Source organism: Megalops cyprinoides, chromosome 4 (genome assembly GCF_013368585.1).
Source record: "Megalops cyprinoides isolate fMegCyp1 chromosome 4, fMegCyp1.pri, whole genome shotgun sequence".
Lineage (NCBI taxonomy): Eukaryota > Metazoa > Chordata > Actinopteri > Elopiformes > Megalopidae > Megalops > Megalops cyprinoides.
In genome coordinates this window covers 20,284,245-20,300,414 of record NC_050586.1, presented here as the reverse complement: position 1 = coordinate 20,300,414, position 16,170 = coordinate 20,284,245, and the positions used below count along the sequence as shown (strand labels likewise).

Below are 16,170 nucleotides of genomic sequence, written 5' to 3'. Positions count from 1 at the left end.
GCTGATGTGAAACAAGGCATGAAAATGATCTGAATGGAAATGCTGTCAGACGTGGATCTGGTAAAGGCAACCCACCATAACATAATGAGACATGAAACTGTAAGAGGGAAATTTTGTTGTGACATATTTCATCTGATTGATCTGTTGTTAAATCTCCTGCTGGTTACTGATTAGAAATCCAGTTGTCAGCATGTACCAGTGAAACCCTTCTCTAAAGTGAGAAATTAGTTTCAGCTCTAGTGTAGTTTTTAGCTGCCCCACATTTATTTTCCAAAAACATTCAAAATACTGTACATATTCATTTAAAAATGTGTGCTTTTACAGTCTAGAAGTGCTGTTATGCTTGATATTGCCATCTCCAAATGTTCATCTATAAAACATATTTTTGTCACAATTTTATCATTCTAATTCATTCAATAAACTAATATACCCCCCAGTTCTCAATGCCCCTATCACTGCTTCAAGAAATTAACTGTTTAGCCTGATCTCCTGCCATCTATTACAGTTTAGTTTTGTTTAAGTTCTAAACAATGAAATCAGTCAGACCACCCATTGATATACCCCAAACAGGTTTTTCAGTGTGATCGCCTGTGACTTCAAGGAGTCAAATGCAACTTATCTGGCAGGGTTTTGAATTTTTCATTCTTTCAGGTGGTTAGTAGGTCAACAAGGTCAGCTTGTGAGGGTCTGGTTATAGGCTCACAGGACTCTATTCAGAACACCCAGTGTTGCATGTAAGTGCTCGTTACATATCGTAAAGCATCCACAATTAAAAATTTTGACAGTAAGACCCAGCTTGGTGCCAGACTGTACCTGATCCACCTTTGATCCTGGATTGGTACAGCTGAACAATTTGCGTTTGTTTTACTTACATCTATTGGCCTTGCCAGGGCAAGCACAGTTTGGTTTTTTATTCTTATATTTACACTGGTGTTGTATCTTCTAAAACTCTTTAAATGACTTTGACCATGGCAAGACAGAAATTGAACCCTTTGCGATACTGGGGTGTCACTATAATAACTTTAAGTGTTATCATATTTGAAAGCGGCTGTCGCTATTCATGCCATTTTGTTCATCTTCTGCTGTCAGACAGATGCAATCAATCTTGTAAAACTGGTTTAAGTCACGAATCATCGGCATGTCCTGGAACACGCCAACGCGCTGATTGGACCTAAAAACGCCTTGCGTTAAATGTGACACTACTTGCTTTCCGGACTTAAAGAAACGGAGTATTTCTCTTTATGTAGGGAAGCTTCTCACCTAATCAGCTGAACACCAGGAGATTATTAGTCGTCAACCAAAGAATACAGACAGAATTTAACGCATGAAAAACTGGATGTGCTTTTAAAGGCTGGCTGTAAGTTCGTCTTCTTTTCTCCTACTGCTACGTCTTCTTGTCGTTTCCTTATTATTAGCATGTTTCATCATTAGTAGTGGTAGTAGTAGCCTTGTAGTTAACTGTCTGCAAAAGAAAACAGAAAAACTGAATCAATGTGTCGATTTTCAAATCCAACAGTTTCCCAAACTCATAAATAATGAAGGACTGGCACATAGGCTATTGGTTGCTGGTGCTGGTGTTGATGTCCTCACTATGCGGTGCGGATCTCACCCAGAACTGCTCCTGCAGCGGCGACTCGCTGCATTTCGCTAATGCGGCTCACAGCCCAGTGCGTAGTGTTGACAGCTCCGCCGGGTCGTTGGAACCCCTGTACAACTTCGCTCGTCTGTTCTTGCAGGCGGTGCAGCCCAACGCATTCCCCAAAGGTAACGTAAAAACTAACGTGAAACACTGCATTTGTACAGCGTGTTAGCCCTTGAAATTATAATTGTAATATGACATGAAACGTATTTTTAAATATATTTTTTATTCTGTTGTAGGAAGTGGGTCGTCACTTGTGAAATAGGCTCGAATATAACATGGCCCTTTCCGAATAACAAACATTTACATTTATATTTAAAATCAGTAAGGTTTTGACGTTATTAGAGACTATCTGGGCATCTTTGAAGGCGTTGTCACTTGATACAGTTTCTTCCATGCTGGGGCTTTTATTGTGCCACTTTATACATTTTGTGACTTTGAGATTTTTTTTTAAATACATATTTTGTATACATTTGGTAAGATATTCTACCAACATTTCAGTTCTGTTTTGTTACGTTTTGTGACTTACGTTTCTTCCACATGTAAATCATTGTATAAGGAAAGGACTAGTTTTGGACAGTGCAACAAAGAAAGTACGATTGCTGATTCGTCACATCATCTTATATATAATATGATTTTCTTTGACATTATGATCTACTCACAGTTATATAAATAATCAAGATTAAGTAGGATCTTTTTAATGATTTGGTCCATTATAATGATGGGAGACAGCATTACACGACAGTTCAGCAAAACACGGCTTGATTACTAATTACATTTTATGAAACAGTAATTTATCAGACACTCTTATCCAGAGAAACTTACAAAGTATAAGTAAACAGGGATTCGAATTAAGTAGTATAAAAGACTGTAGATCCAGGACATTCCTGACCATGTGTGATCTGGCAGGTGGTGTAAAAGTAACTATCAGGACTGCAAATTTGCAAAGTATTAAGAAATTAAGTATTGCATTTTATTAGTCACCTTTGTTTGAATGAATAATTGATCTCTTGTCCATCATGCAATTTCTTGTACTTTTAAAAGATTGAATGATATCGAAAATTCTAACTGTCAAAACGTTGACCATGGGGTCGACTTCTTAGCGGTACCCAAAGAGAGAAAATGTTATAGGACTTATACAGAAGTTTAATGTGACATTAGTATTGCACCACACTGCATTCACACCTACGTATGCAAATCAAAAGGTTAGTTCAATTAACTGCATCTCAATTACAGACATGCAAATAAATAAATAAAATATAATATTTTATGCAAGACTCAATAATATTTTATATAAATATATATATATATATATAAATATAAAATATTGTTGGGTCTTACCAGTTTTGAATTGGTATTTCTGTGAGCATGGTCATATAATAGTCCAATCACACAATATTAACAGTTTGATGATTTGTGCATTTGTTTTCAGAAATGAGGAAAAATGTTGTTGCACTCAGTCAAAACACTGAACTAATTTAGTACTAAGGGTGTGTAGAATCTGTAAAAGGTTAGCACAAAGAAAAAGCTCACTGCTCACAGTGCCATAATCACAAGCACTTAAAGAGAGTCACATATATGTATGTGCAGGAACAATTTAGTGTTGGCAATTAACCAACACTAAATAATATGACTGATCATTGACAATAGGAAGAAAAGTTATTTAATAGTAAAACTTAACAGCAATCAGATGAATTAAAAAATTACCAAACATGATTGGAAACAATTATATGACTATCAGTGATTAAACAGAAACAATCAGCAATCAGGAGGACTACATATCAACTATATGGTGTAACGTGTACAGCGACTCAGTAAAGTAAATACCAAAAGTAGGGAAAGAATAGCTGATGAAAAGTAAACTGATATAGGTGATCAGTTAAATTCAAAAGTAATGTGTTTCTATTATATAAACACACAGAGGAGCAAAGCCCTTCATAAGTACATGCAATGGTGGATAGCAATTAAGGGGAGAGACAAGACTATTGACCTTGATTTGTTTTAAGTAAATGTTATCAGGATGTTATATTCTATATAATATATCACATAATACTTAGGTTAAAGAAATTAAGGAAAAGTTAGCCAGCCAGCTTCTATTCCTGTTATGGTTCTACCGAAAGATTAAGGTTGGAGTGGCAGAGAACGGTTTGCTTTTAGGAACAGGTATACTGTAAATCATCTATAAACTATGTTTCAGATACAGATATTTTACAAATCTAGTGCTAAGTTACAAGAAGGTGTATGGGAACAGCTATGTTAAAGCCTTTTTGTCTTGTTGCCTTGTTGCATTTCAGATATAGCTCACAGAGCCCTGAACAATGAAAAGCAGGACATTTCAGAGGTATGGTGATGTTCAGAAATGTTTCGCCTGTGTTTCTGCCAGCTTCTTGTTTGTGGCGGGTAATGCTCATGTTATCACTGGTGCTCAGTCACTGTGGCTGCTGACACCCACGGTGAACAAGTTAGACCAGTTAAAGGCAGGCATTGCACAGTCAGGGGCTTCATCACGCATGACACTGGGCCGTCATTCCCTTCATCAAGTATAGAACATTTGATGGGGGCAGTTAAGTACTGGGATACTCTGCCATTTTCATAGCCAAACAAAGGGTGCAAATATAAATAGGAATGTCTGAATGTCCATATCAGCAAATCAGATCACCTTCTCAAATCCTTGTTATATACCCAACGTGCCATGCTCATTCTACTGGTACTGTATTTAAATTAAACTCAAACTTGTGATAATTGGGGAGAGGTGATGTTTGCTCAACACATGCACATTTAGTGTAGGCACCAACAGAAGACGAACAGTATACAAGATTTCGTTCAGAACTAATAAGGTTGGATTCTTTTCTTATCATGCTAAATCATAAAACATTGAATATGTTGGTGCGCTCACAATCATATCTCTGAGCAAACCCATTCCATTGTAGACCTGTTTTTTTGTCAGTGTGTTATGCACAACCATACATACAAACACAACTGGACAGAAAAGTTTTTTCCTCTAACTCTTCTTGTTTGGCTATTGTAATTATTTCCAATAATTAAATAATGGCACAATACTTCACCCTATTCCGTTGTAATTCCCTGTGTAATTTGGTCCATTAATAAAGTAGCTTTGTGTGCCATGATGCTCACCCTTGGACACCTTTCTCCCTCTTCTACTCAGGTGCTGTGGTATGAGGCTGGGTACTTGGTGTGTTTGATTCTGGCCGTTCTCTACCTGGTCCTCGTGCCACTCATGGGTGTAATCCTCTGCTGGAGACATTACCATAGGAACACGGAATCCAGTGCCCAGTCGTCATTGTTACCGTCATGGCAGTATCGGGACATTGCTATAGCAACATGCCTAGCTGTCATCACCATTTTGCTCCTGTAAGAGTGAAAACATTGTTGTCCTGCAAGGTCACATCATTTGTTTCTTTTTGTGCTTTTCTAGGGCTTTTAACATATTTTGTGCAGAGTGTATTTCACACAGGATCAATTTTATACAACTGGATATTTTGCTGGAGCTAAGCAGGAGAAGCCTTGCTCAATGGCTAGAGTAGCAGAAGAGAATCTGAACACACCCTGTATTGTGACAAGACCAGTTCCCTCATTTCAATGTCACATTGCGTCCTTCTCATACATAGCAAATGCATGGAATGCCATAGAGTTTTAAATGAACCAAGATTTGGAAGCGTATCTGTTGTGTTGGTAGATATGTTAGAACATTTTTCACATACCAACTCACTGTGTTGCTATGGACACACTGTTATCCTTTTTGTTTATGCACGTAGATCTACACAAACAAGCACACTCATCTAAAGTCAAATAGTGACCAGCTGTGGTGCAGTTGCAGTGACTTCTTGCTGTGTTCCCTTTTTGTGTGTCTGCAGGACAGGTGTGATCCTGGCCTTCACCACCAACAACAGAGCAAGACAGAACATGGAGCCCAGCCTACACCATTTATCATCCAGTTTAAGGGACATCAGAAACACTTTTGGCTCTGTTTCCCAGGTATGCTTCTCTCTTTTCTGAGGAACTACTGTAGCGACTTCATGATAACATTCTGGTCCTGAGTTTGTGAGGCTGTGGTTGTCACTATGTCAGCCAACATGCATGCACACCTCATCCTAGTTAAGACTCATCACCAAGTAATAACCTCACAACCACACTCTTCTCTCTTTTCCACCCCTGAGATAGGATGTAGAGATGAAAATGAGGTATGACTAAAAATTTGTGCAATAATTTTGTTTCACAGAAAATTGACATCATTGTTGATCAGTACTCTGTGGCCATGGCTGCCATCCAAAAGGAATTGAATGGTAATATATTCTGTTACAGTTCATTGATGTAAGCAGCATTGCTCTCTTTATTTATCAGATCTTTATTTATCAGATCTTTAATCTCCTTCCCAAACAAACTGTTTGCTTCTTTAGGGACTGGTGATGTCATTGGCCAAGAAATTATCTCATCTTTTCATTCTAATGTCAATGATGCCCTCACTGACTTCTCAATCTCAGTGGAAGGTAGGCCTCCTGTGTTCTTAACAATGCTGCAGTGGAATGGCTTTAGAAATAGGCACTATGGCAGATGCATGTTAAACTGAGTAGGTCATCAGTCATGCAGTTACCTCAGCTGATGCCTGTCCTCTTGTGCCTCTGTGCTTGTCCTCATTAATACAGATGCTGTCAGGGCCAAAACGAACCTGGTAGTCATACACACAGCGAGGGCAGACCTGCAGCCCAGACACAACTTTCTACAGATTGAGCTGGGGAAGCTCAAACAAAGCCTGCAGAAGATCCAGGACATGTGCCAAAATTGCAGCCTCCCTCCATTTAATAACCTGCAGACAGATGCTAACTACAGAAAGGTGCGTCACAGTCTCCTTGTGTGATGGTGACCACAACAATGTTTGCAAAGCAGATTTATTTGTTGCTACCAGTCCAGATTCTGTTGACTATGAACAAAAGTGCATGAATTACAGATATCTGTTCTAACACAAAAAAGAAAGTAAGACTTGCGAAGGCACAGACTTCCTATAACAGGGTCCATCTGGGAAGTGTACAGTGTTGGACGGCAATAGAGTTCTTGCTGTCTGTAACTTAAGTCTGTTGTTATTATTGTAGATCCCTGATGTGAAACTCCATCTGGATAAGGTTGCTCCTGCAGCCAGTTTGGCCAACCTGGCAGAAAAGGTAAGGGTGCCCATCTCTAGAGATCCATTCAAAGAAGCAATAATCAAATCGACCTACAATAACTAATGATAGCTTAACAGGTTCCTTAGCCAATTCAGATCATTTATGTAATGTAGTTGGTTTGCTGCCTTGTCTGAATTACCCATTATGACAGCATTTGACATGCCTTTGTAAAAACAAAGTGTTTCTTGGTTTCCAGTCTAAAGTTAGCATTTATTTTTGTCATTTCATCTGTACTACACATATTCTGTCCAGTAAGAATGCACAGAACCTCAAACCCTACCCAAAACGCACATTCCCCAAATGGGTTAGTGAAGTTCCCATGTCTGAATTTGCGTAATGGCAATAGGGGTGTGGAACTTAAGTCTGAGATGACTATGTGATCATTCCAAAAAAAGTAATAGTACTCAAACGATAAGCTGCTGCTGGTAGTTATCAGCTTTTATAAATAGCTTTTCAAAGGTGTCTAATCACCACACACAGACAGGGAACTGTAAAACTGTGAAATTATTACAAAAGAGTTCCAGAACATTTGTGACATTAAGTGAACTGAACAACTGGCCTGGAGTCATTAAGAGTATCACACATTTGACAACTGGGATGCTACTTGTCTGTATTCTGACGTTTAAGAAAGTCTGTTTAAATGTGCATTAAAATGCTTAAAATGTTATTTGACTTTGCACTTATTTTTACAGAAATATACAAAAATAAAATGTTTCCTTAAATAAAAAATGACTGTTTAAATTGTTTATTTTTTTGTCCAGGGCAATGCATCATTCAATGCGATTCCTGAAAATTGTACAAAACAAACTGCACCTACAGTAAAGGGTAGGAATGAATCTAAGAAGCTTCACTGATTGGTTGAATTTAGTGTTTAGATATTTAGCCAATATCCCACAATTGAAAGTTTCAAAATCATTGACATAATTTTTTCAAATCAATAATCCAGCAAAAGTTCATCATAGTTTTGTTTTCTATTCATGTAAGTATACACACAGTATATATTATGTGTATCTCTATATATTTTTGTAGTTGCATGTACAGTCTGCTGTGAGAATGAGTTACAATCTGCAGTCATATTGTATTCATATTTCAGACTAACCAAGCAACAAGTGAAACTGATACAGTATCACTGACAATACTGATACAGATCAGAGACGATATAGTATCAGTGTCGTGACAAACATGTTTTTTTAAACGTGACTCTTAAAGAACAACACAAAATTACTTATGAGCTCTGAGATGGGTGAACTCTCAGTCGTCAAATTAAAAAATAAATTAAACATATCAATCATGGGGTTTTGGCACCAACAATAAATGAGTCTCATTCTTTGAACTTATTGCCCTTTCATTCTATTTCTCTCCCTCTGCCACTAGATAGAAGTCTTTTCGGGGTGTAAATATTGAGGTCCTCCCTTCATGGACTTATGAAATTTCACTCCCAAAATGAGTTAATGGAGGATTCTTCACTATATTTAAGCAAAAAACACCACAGTGCATCCTGTTAATGCTACCACTGATAAAAAGCTACACTTTCTGTTTGATGGTGGAAACTAGTTTTCATTTGCTTACAGAATACTGTAAGTTACTATCACTGTTTTAGACAAGATTTTAGAGTATATTTGGTTTATGTTTCTTTCTGTTCTGTATTTTCTTTACTTGTAGATAGTACCTTTCTCTAAGCACTTTGTATAAACAAGCAATTTAAAGTAAGAGCTTTTGCAAATCAAGAAGTCTCTCTCCCTCTCACATTTACTCACTTACTATGTGTTTCTGATTTGCTCAGATCTTGTGTTAGACCTGGAGGAGACAAAAACATCCTTGACAAGATCCAGTCAGCGGTTCCCTTCCCTAAAATCTTTTTCTGAGGTGTTTTCTGAACTAGGGGAGACTGTCAGCCGTTATGGGAAGGATGTGGATCGCTACGACTACTACAGGTAATACTGCCCAGTGCAAGCATAGCATACTGTGCCATTCATCCACTGGTGTCCAGATTCAGTGTGTGTATTTCTGGTATGGCCACTGTGCTAGTGGTACATCCATGTCAGGTGATGTACCTTTACTTTGGTGATAAGGGAGACAGAGTGTGACCTCTCAGATGGCCAGAATGCTGCCACTATCAGGGATCTGTGATCTCTGGTTCTCTTGTTCCCGTTCCTCTTCACATACACTATTTCCCTGCCCCCCCCCCCCCCCCCTTTCTGTAGGTGGGGAGTTTCTGTGGCAGTCTGCACTGTGATACTTGTCATCGTGCTCCTGACTGCCCTCAGTCTCTGCCTGGGACTGCCAGCTGTGTACTGTCCCAGCATGTGGACCACAAGCAGCGAGGGCCGCTTTGAACAATCTGCCGTCAGCCTGCTCAGGGTGTGAGTAGACCAGGACCTGGAGGTCTTACTTTGCTGTTTTCCCTCAGTCACCAGCCAAACAAGGAACCTCACAGCCAAGACACTGTGGACACTACAGACAAGTCTATACATTTGATAGAAATTTCTCATGAGAATGCTTGCAAATGAAAGCAATCAGTTCAGACTTAAAACATGAAAAGGCACCTTTAATCAATTTAACAAGCATTCATCAGACCTAACTTGGACTATGAGGAACTGCTACGTATTTAAGCCATATTTTTGGGTGAAAATTGCTCCAGTACACAGAGCAAATATTAATGAAATGCCAGTAATGACCACTCCACTGTGGATATCACAGTGTGGAGGCAATGCCACCTCATGTGAAGTCATTTACCAAATATAAAGAAAGACTAATTCCTTCAGTTCCCTCATAATTTTTTATTCCATCCACAGTGCTGAAGCATCCGTTTATATTGTTTAGGAAATCCCTTTTTTAACTTTTCAGCTTGTTTTGACTTGCCTTTTAAGGCTTCACTTTCCTAAGGATGTGTCAGACATTGACATACAGTGGGCAATCAACCTTCCAGCACTCAGAGCTGTTTCCATTTTCTTCAGCAAGTGCCATTCATTTAGCTGAACAGATCCCACCTTGCTTGTCTTAGTTGATTGGAACATACAGTATACTAATTGATTAATTTTTTATCAATACTAGGTAACCTGGTTTAAATCATAAGCAGAGTTGTTATCAACAAAGCGAAAATGGTTAAACACTCAAAAAGCAAAAAAGCTAACGATTTGAATGTTCAGAGAGTGTCTTTAAGGTTTTAAATTAATAATGCATGGCCATATTCACACAAAAAGTGTATGGCTGTTATTTTAATGTGACTGTGTGAGGTGTGAATCAATAATTACTCTGTTTTTTTCACAGTCGGTTATGGTTTTGTATGTACCTAACACTGATTGTGTCTCTCCCTGCATCGGCAGCGCTGTGGTCCTGAGCTTCCTGTTTTCCTGGCTCTTCATCATTCTGGTCTTCATCACCCTCTTGTTTGCGGGGAATGTCTACACTATAGGGTGCAGGAGTTATAGAAGTGGAGAGCTCTTTGAGGTGAGAGGTAAAAGAAGGTGGAATGAGGAAGGAACTCCCATCCTCCTCATTCAGAGATATATTATCATTATCAATATATCATATAGTTATGGGCCTGTTTGTCAAGGGCATTCTCAGACAACAATAATAATTGGGTAAAAAACGGTAAATTTGGTGGCTGCCTTTTTTGTAATTTCACATTTTTCACATTTCACTTTTTGATCATTTTGATATGAGGAATTGAGGAGGTTTGCTTTGAATTAGCTCACTATGTCCATGTGTCAGTGTGCTGGTTTGGTGTAGTTGGGATGTTTTGCACAACACTGCATTTTCTCTCCCCTCGCAAAGTTCCTCGACCAGCGCGATAACCTGTTCAGCAGCCTCAACACCAGCAACTTTGACCACAATTCAACCTCTCAGTTCAACTTCAGCACACAATTAAACTTCTCGGTTCAACAAGTCTACATGTGAGCTCTGCAATTTTCCCCACCCTATTATTTTTACTATTATTATGATCATCACATCAAAAAAATTCTTTTCCACAATACATTTTGCATGAGTCTTTCAAAGTGCACCTGAGTGAGCCCACATGAAAATGAGGTGTGGTTGCTGTCATGTGTATGTGTCAGTGACTGTGGGTGCCATCCTCCATGCTCTTTGCTTCAGTGGCTGTAAGACAGGACAGTCCCTGTTCCACTCGATGCACTTGGACCAGCTCTTTGACATGGAGGACTTCGTAAATGCCACCAAGGTAAACCATTGGAGAGGGATCAGTTTCATTGCTGACATCAAATAGTCCGGATTACACACGCTCATTTAGCCTTACTCATGCCAGACAACATTCCATTCTGTCATGGGCTGTTTTCATTTTGGGAGTTGATCGGTATCATTTCCCTCTTTCTGTTATATGTAGTACATGGCGAAATTCAAGCAGAATGCCCGAAACCTGTCAGTCGACCTGAGAGACCTGCAGCTGCTGCCTCCTGAAGGGAGACAAAGTCTCCTGTACTTCAGAGAAAGTGGCATTGACAACATTGACTACCCCACATTGATGCTACTGGTATTATGCATGTGCATGTGTGTACTGTGTGTACTGTGTGTGTTGCTTGTGTGTGTTGGTTCTACTGTAGTTTTTGTGCATGTGGGAGTAGGAGGATGATAATGCCAGTTTGGCTTTGTGCACTTTGTGTTTAACCGTGTCTCTGTTTCCACAAGTGAGTGATGTCTTTTGTGTGTGTGTGTGTCCAATTTTGTGAGGGTGAGAGGAAAAAACTGTTACTGGGTTTTGGGTTTTACTGTGTTTGAGTCCACGGTATGTATATTAACAAAAACGAAGGGTAATGTTGTTATGTGTTTGTGTGAATGTATGTCTGTTTCTGTGTGCACATGTACGTTTGTGTGTGTGTGTGTGTGTGTGCGTATGTATGTCGATGTTACCTGTCTGTAGCTAAGCACCCCGGTATTGAAGATAAACCTCAAAGATTTCGCAGATCAGCTGGATGAGACAGCACAACTACAAGTAAGTGTTTGTCACAAACAAGAAGTAACTGAGCAGTTTGTATATAGGCCATGTGCAAACAGACAGTAACCATAAGATGACTAAGAGCATCTTTTCTTATTGTTGGATGTTTGTATTTTTGACAGACAAATAATACAATAAAGGAGGATTTGGAAAGTAAGGCGAACAGGTCGAGAGAACTGCAGAAATATGTTGAGCAGCAGGAGGCAGATGTTGTGAGTGCATGTGCCCTCAACCCATAAACGCAATCATGAACTATCACCTGTTACTTTTATCTCATAAACAGAGAAATAAAAGCTAATGAGAATACCTTTAATAGTGACTCCAAAACACTTTAACATATCATTGTACCTCATTTTCTTGTGTAATAATAAGAAAAATCCCTGATGTTAAAATATTTTGAAAATCTCCAACTGAGAATGACAGACCATTTGTCAAAACATAGTAATGAGTTGTCCACTTATGACATAAATAGTAACAGTAATGATTCAGAGTACATTCTTAGCTACAGAACTATAATATTTCTGTCTTGATTTCCATACAGAAAAAGATGGATGCAAGTCTGAGAGCCTTGTCAGTGATCAGTGCAAACTTCAAGGTGATTTAAATAAAAGTATTTTGTAAGTAGACTGTGACAAGTAAAGACCACAATGCAAACACCTGTTGCATGTGCTCAGGCATATGCAATAGGTCCTACCAAAAATTAAACAGTTTTATGCTGATTAAATTGGCCTTTTTATGTTCCCCCAGTCCCATTGGAAAAGGGGTGGTTGACTCTTCATGTGTGCCTCAGTTTCTCACCTCCATATCCCCCATTTGATCTACCACTCCCACTTTGCTAGTGTGGTTATGGTGATATTGAAGCCTTTCTTCTCAAGACTACCCTGTCCAGTTTCACTATATTTACATGGCTGATTTGATTATGTTTGTTTCTCCACAAGGACCTCATTTGAAACAATTCATATTTTATTATGAATGCCTAACCTGTAATAGTGTCTATGTATGTCTATCTTCATGATTCTCAACATATACTTGCAAGCATGTGGTCGTGTGTGTGTGTGTGTGTGTGTGTTCTTATTACTTTGTTTATACATTGCTTGTTCTTATGACTCTCAACTAATCAACTCCCCTCTCCAGGAAAACATAGACACAGCCCTGGACAGCATCAGCATGACGGAGCAGGAAATTCTCAGACAGGTCCCAATCATTGTGCATAACGTGAGTCTATTCTTAACATTATAAACCTTTCTATACCATTTCTTTTATCTGCTGTTTTAGAATACACCTTGGAGGTTTGGGTTACAGTGGACAGATATGTATAAATACTGTACATGCAGTATATGTGAGTTATTGTTATTTTTAATGGAGCCATCCACTTGCTATATGGCAGATGGGAAGATGCTGTGTTGAGGTGTGTGAGGTGTGTGCTGTTTGTCTGGCAGGTCTCTCAGTGCCTTTCGCAGAGAGGAGAGCATGCTCTGCGTCAGTACCTGGACTGGGTTAACCATGCGGTGAGTATGCAGATGCCCGTGCCTGCTTCACGGTGCCTTCTGCTGTACAAAGTCAGAAGAACAGGAATGAATGAATGAATGGTTGAATCAATAAATGCCCAGCAGAGTATGGTACTTTTCCAAGCACATACAGTATGAGTTAATTTTTGCCTTCATTTTCTAAAGAAACATGGTATATACATGTATTGGGAAACTCCTGCATGAAAGCCACACAAAGACAGAACCTGTCCCTTTTTTTTACACTGAACATTTTACACTTATTCTGAGATTGCTTCATGACAGTGGGTTGGTCTGTTCATGTCAATGTTTTCTGTGTGTCTGGGCCTTTGTGGATTTCAGTAATGAATCAGAAAAAAACAACTTGCCATCTGATAGTTATACTTCCTTGAGTTCCTCAGTGTTGATTTCATGCAAAGAAATAGACCAAGGATGTGCAGCAATACTCAAGACTAGTGACTCCGGGGGGGGGGGGTGTTACGCAATTATGAAGTGACTTGCACACTATCAGCAGACAGACTGGTTTTACATTGTTCCTTTTTGTTCTGGAGCAAAATGTCAGAAATGTCAGCCACAAAATATGCAAACTAAATATAGCCTCCTCGGATTTCATTCTTTGTGAGAAGGACTGTGGAAACTAATTTTTTTTACAGTGTTTGCCTTTCACCCACAATCACCTGTATAAATTTGATTTTTTTTTTTTTGGCTGTGGGGAAGAATTTAGAGAAAATTTTTGAAGCACATAGGGCATTTTCTTTTTGCACACCATGCTTTTCTTACAGTAATCCATGTGGATTCTTGGAAGGTAGAGGAAACATTGGTCATTTCCTGGGCTCTGCCAAGAGATGTACCTTATTCAATCAACCTGAAAGCCAAGTAAATTGGAACTTAGTGATAAGGGAAGACATTCATTACATTACATATGTTTAACCACTAATACCTAAACATGTATTGAAAAAATTCAATATGTTGTGTTTCAGTCCTATTGTTAATATCTTAAGCATCTTTAAAATGAATTATAGCTTTAAAGGTTAAAATGTTAAACAGCAAGCATTCCATTTCCAGGTTTTCCATAAATAATGCATGCTTTATGTCAGCCTTAGAGAATCAGATAATTTACATGTTCTAACTGAACTTATTTTCCCTGGTTACAGATTTTAAACGAAGCTCTGGAATGCAGATGGTTCACTGTTTCACTAGATAACATGTACACGGCACTTTGTCAGAACATAGCTGACCCCTGGGTAAGTGATTGCCAGTGATTGTTACATGTGTAGCAGTGTACAGTACTTCACTTTGGGATTGGCCCTCTGCTGCTTGAACCCTGTAACAACAATTGAAATTAGTAACCACTGTGGTGCAAAACATTTCTTTGTGTACTGTACATGTACACTGCATCACTTTGAAACACATGAGTTTTGATTCATGTGTCAGTGAATTGTATAACTCTGTTTCAATTTTATTTACGGATTTAGCAGGTAAAATGTATTTACATGGTTCTAAAACTGGCTCACAAATACCATGTACAACCATAGACAACCCCCATACCCCCAACTCACACCTTTATGCCTGTTTGTTACCTCCATGTCACTCACTATCCCTGTATCTATGACATTCTTTTCTCCACTCCCCAGGGAGTACTGAATGTTTTTGTATGTAAAAGTGTTCTTGAAATTTTTGTGTTCAAAACCCCTTGTTTGTGTACAGAATGGCTTCTGGCTATGTTTGGGATGGTGTTGTGTGCTTCTGATTCCTGGAGTGATCTGCAGCCTCTCTACAGCTAGGCACCTGCAGCCTATGTCCAGCTCCTCCAGGTCAGTGTTCTCATATAGGCCTGAACATTCCAGTAAGGATAGGACCTTCTAGGACAAGCAGTCAATCAATTACATTCTGTTTAGATTAGTGGCCTATGTGTGTGTGTGTGTGTGTGTGTGTGTGTGTGTGTGTGTGTGTGCGGGCGCATGTGCACAAATTTGGTAGGTTTTGTAGGTGTCTTTATGAAGGAATAGTGCAATGCTACATTATACAAACATTGCAGGCGTTAAAAGCAGCAACACTTGGACTGTACAGAAAAATAGGAAAAACAAAATATTTCTGACTTGTCTCTCCCCTGTTCCACATGTCTGCAGCAAAAATGCATTAATAGACAAGGAAACTACAACGCAAAAGACTGAACCTAAGAGCCATAAGAAGCCAGTGAGCCTTAAGATAACCCATGGTCTGGGCGACTGGTATAAAGCAATGAAGAAAACTGCTAATGAGAAAAAGTGAAGATGATATAAATGCAAGAAAGAAGACAGCAAGAAGAATCTGAGGATGCTTCGGAAATCACTGTGATTTCATGTTTACTCTTACTGTGCTCTACACTGTTCTGTGTTTCAGATACACAATGCCTTCAACAAGCATGTTTAATTTTGCAGTTGAAATGTGTTAGTTGAAATCTTGGGCTCATCAGTTCCTCATAAGACATTATCTCTTTGTCCCACTTGTCATTATCTGTTAATGTTGCCAAAGTTGTGGGCAGAGACACTGTACACAGAGGAAAGATTTTGATAATGTTTGCTGTACTAGAAACACATTTAATAATATGGTCCTGAATCTCCATGGAAAGCAATGTGAAGTTTAGTGTTGAAAATGATTTTTCTTTTATTCACTGAACACCACATGGTGGTTCTGACCTAACTGTGTGATACAGAACTCTTTAATGCCTCTTATCTTAATTTCTGCACTCACCTAAGTAACATCTTACTAAGACATCTCTGTTTTAAGTAAGAATTCCAGTTAGTGATCATTATTTTGTTATTAATTTGAGGGCACAGGGCTAGATTTACATAACATTTGTGTATGATATCTGAAGTGAAAATGGTGTTATGGATGTCAGGGTTAAATCTGCAA

The 16,170-nt window shown here is 38.8% G+C and overlaps 1 protein-coding gene across 1 annotated transcript; it reads left to right on the top strand.

Annotated features, from left to right (window-relative positions):
• The first annotated feature begins 1,211 nt into the window (after window positions 1-1,211).
• On the top strand, window positions 1,212-16,019 carry LOC118775975 (prominin-2-like). Its single transcript, XM_036525980.1, has 24 exons — window positions 1,212-1,357; window positions 1,517-1,764; window positions 3,934-3,980; window positions 4,806-5,011; window positions 5,515-5,635; window positions 5,880-5,943; window positions 6,058-6,147; window positions 6,304-6,491; window positions 6,748-6,816; window positions 7,581-7,644; window positions 8,603-8,753; window positions 9,024-9,182; window positions 10,146-10,269; window positions 10,597-10,715; window positions 10,915-10,999; window positions 11,162-11,308; window positions 11,696-11,767; window positions 11,893-11,982; window positions 12,312-12,365; window positions 12,905-12,985; window positions 13,210-13,278; window positions 14,430-14,519; window positions 14,983-15,089; window positions 15,405-16,019. Exons 2-24 carry the CDS (start codon window positions 1,536-1,538, stop codon window positions 15,544-15,546), a joined length of 2,568 nt encoding a protein of 855 aa, XP_036381873.1. The 5' UTR covers window positions 1,212-1,357; window positions 1,517-1,535; the 3' UTR covers window positions 15,547-16,019.
• Window positions 16,020-16,170: the final 151 nt, after the last annotated feature.

What these genes read in the sequence shown, in the direction of transcription:
- LOC118775975 (XM_036525980.1), top strand. Translation starts at nt 1,536, where the DNA reads ATGAAGGACTGGCACATAGGCTATTGGTTGCTGGTGCTGGTGTTGATG. An exon ending in ACTTCGTAAATGCCACCAAG is followed by an intron (nt 11,000 to 11,161) that starts GTAAACCATTGG and finishes TGTTATATGTAG; the next exon opens with TACATGGCGAAATTCAAGCA. An exon ending in ACCCCACATTGATGCTACTG is followed by an intron (nt 11,309 to 11,695) that starts GTATTATGCATG and finishes ACCTGTCTGTAG; the next exon opens with CTAAGCACCCCGGTATTGAA.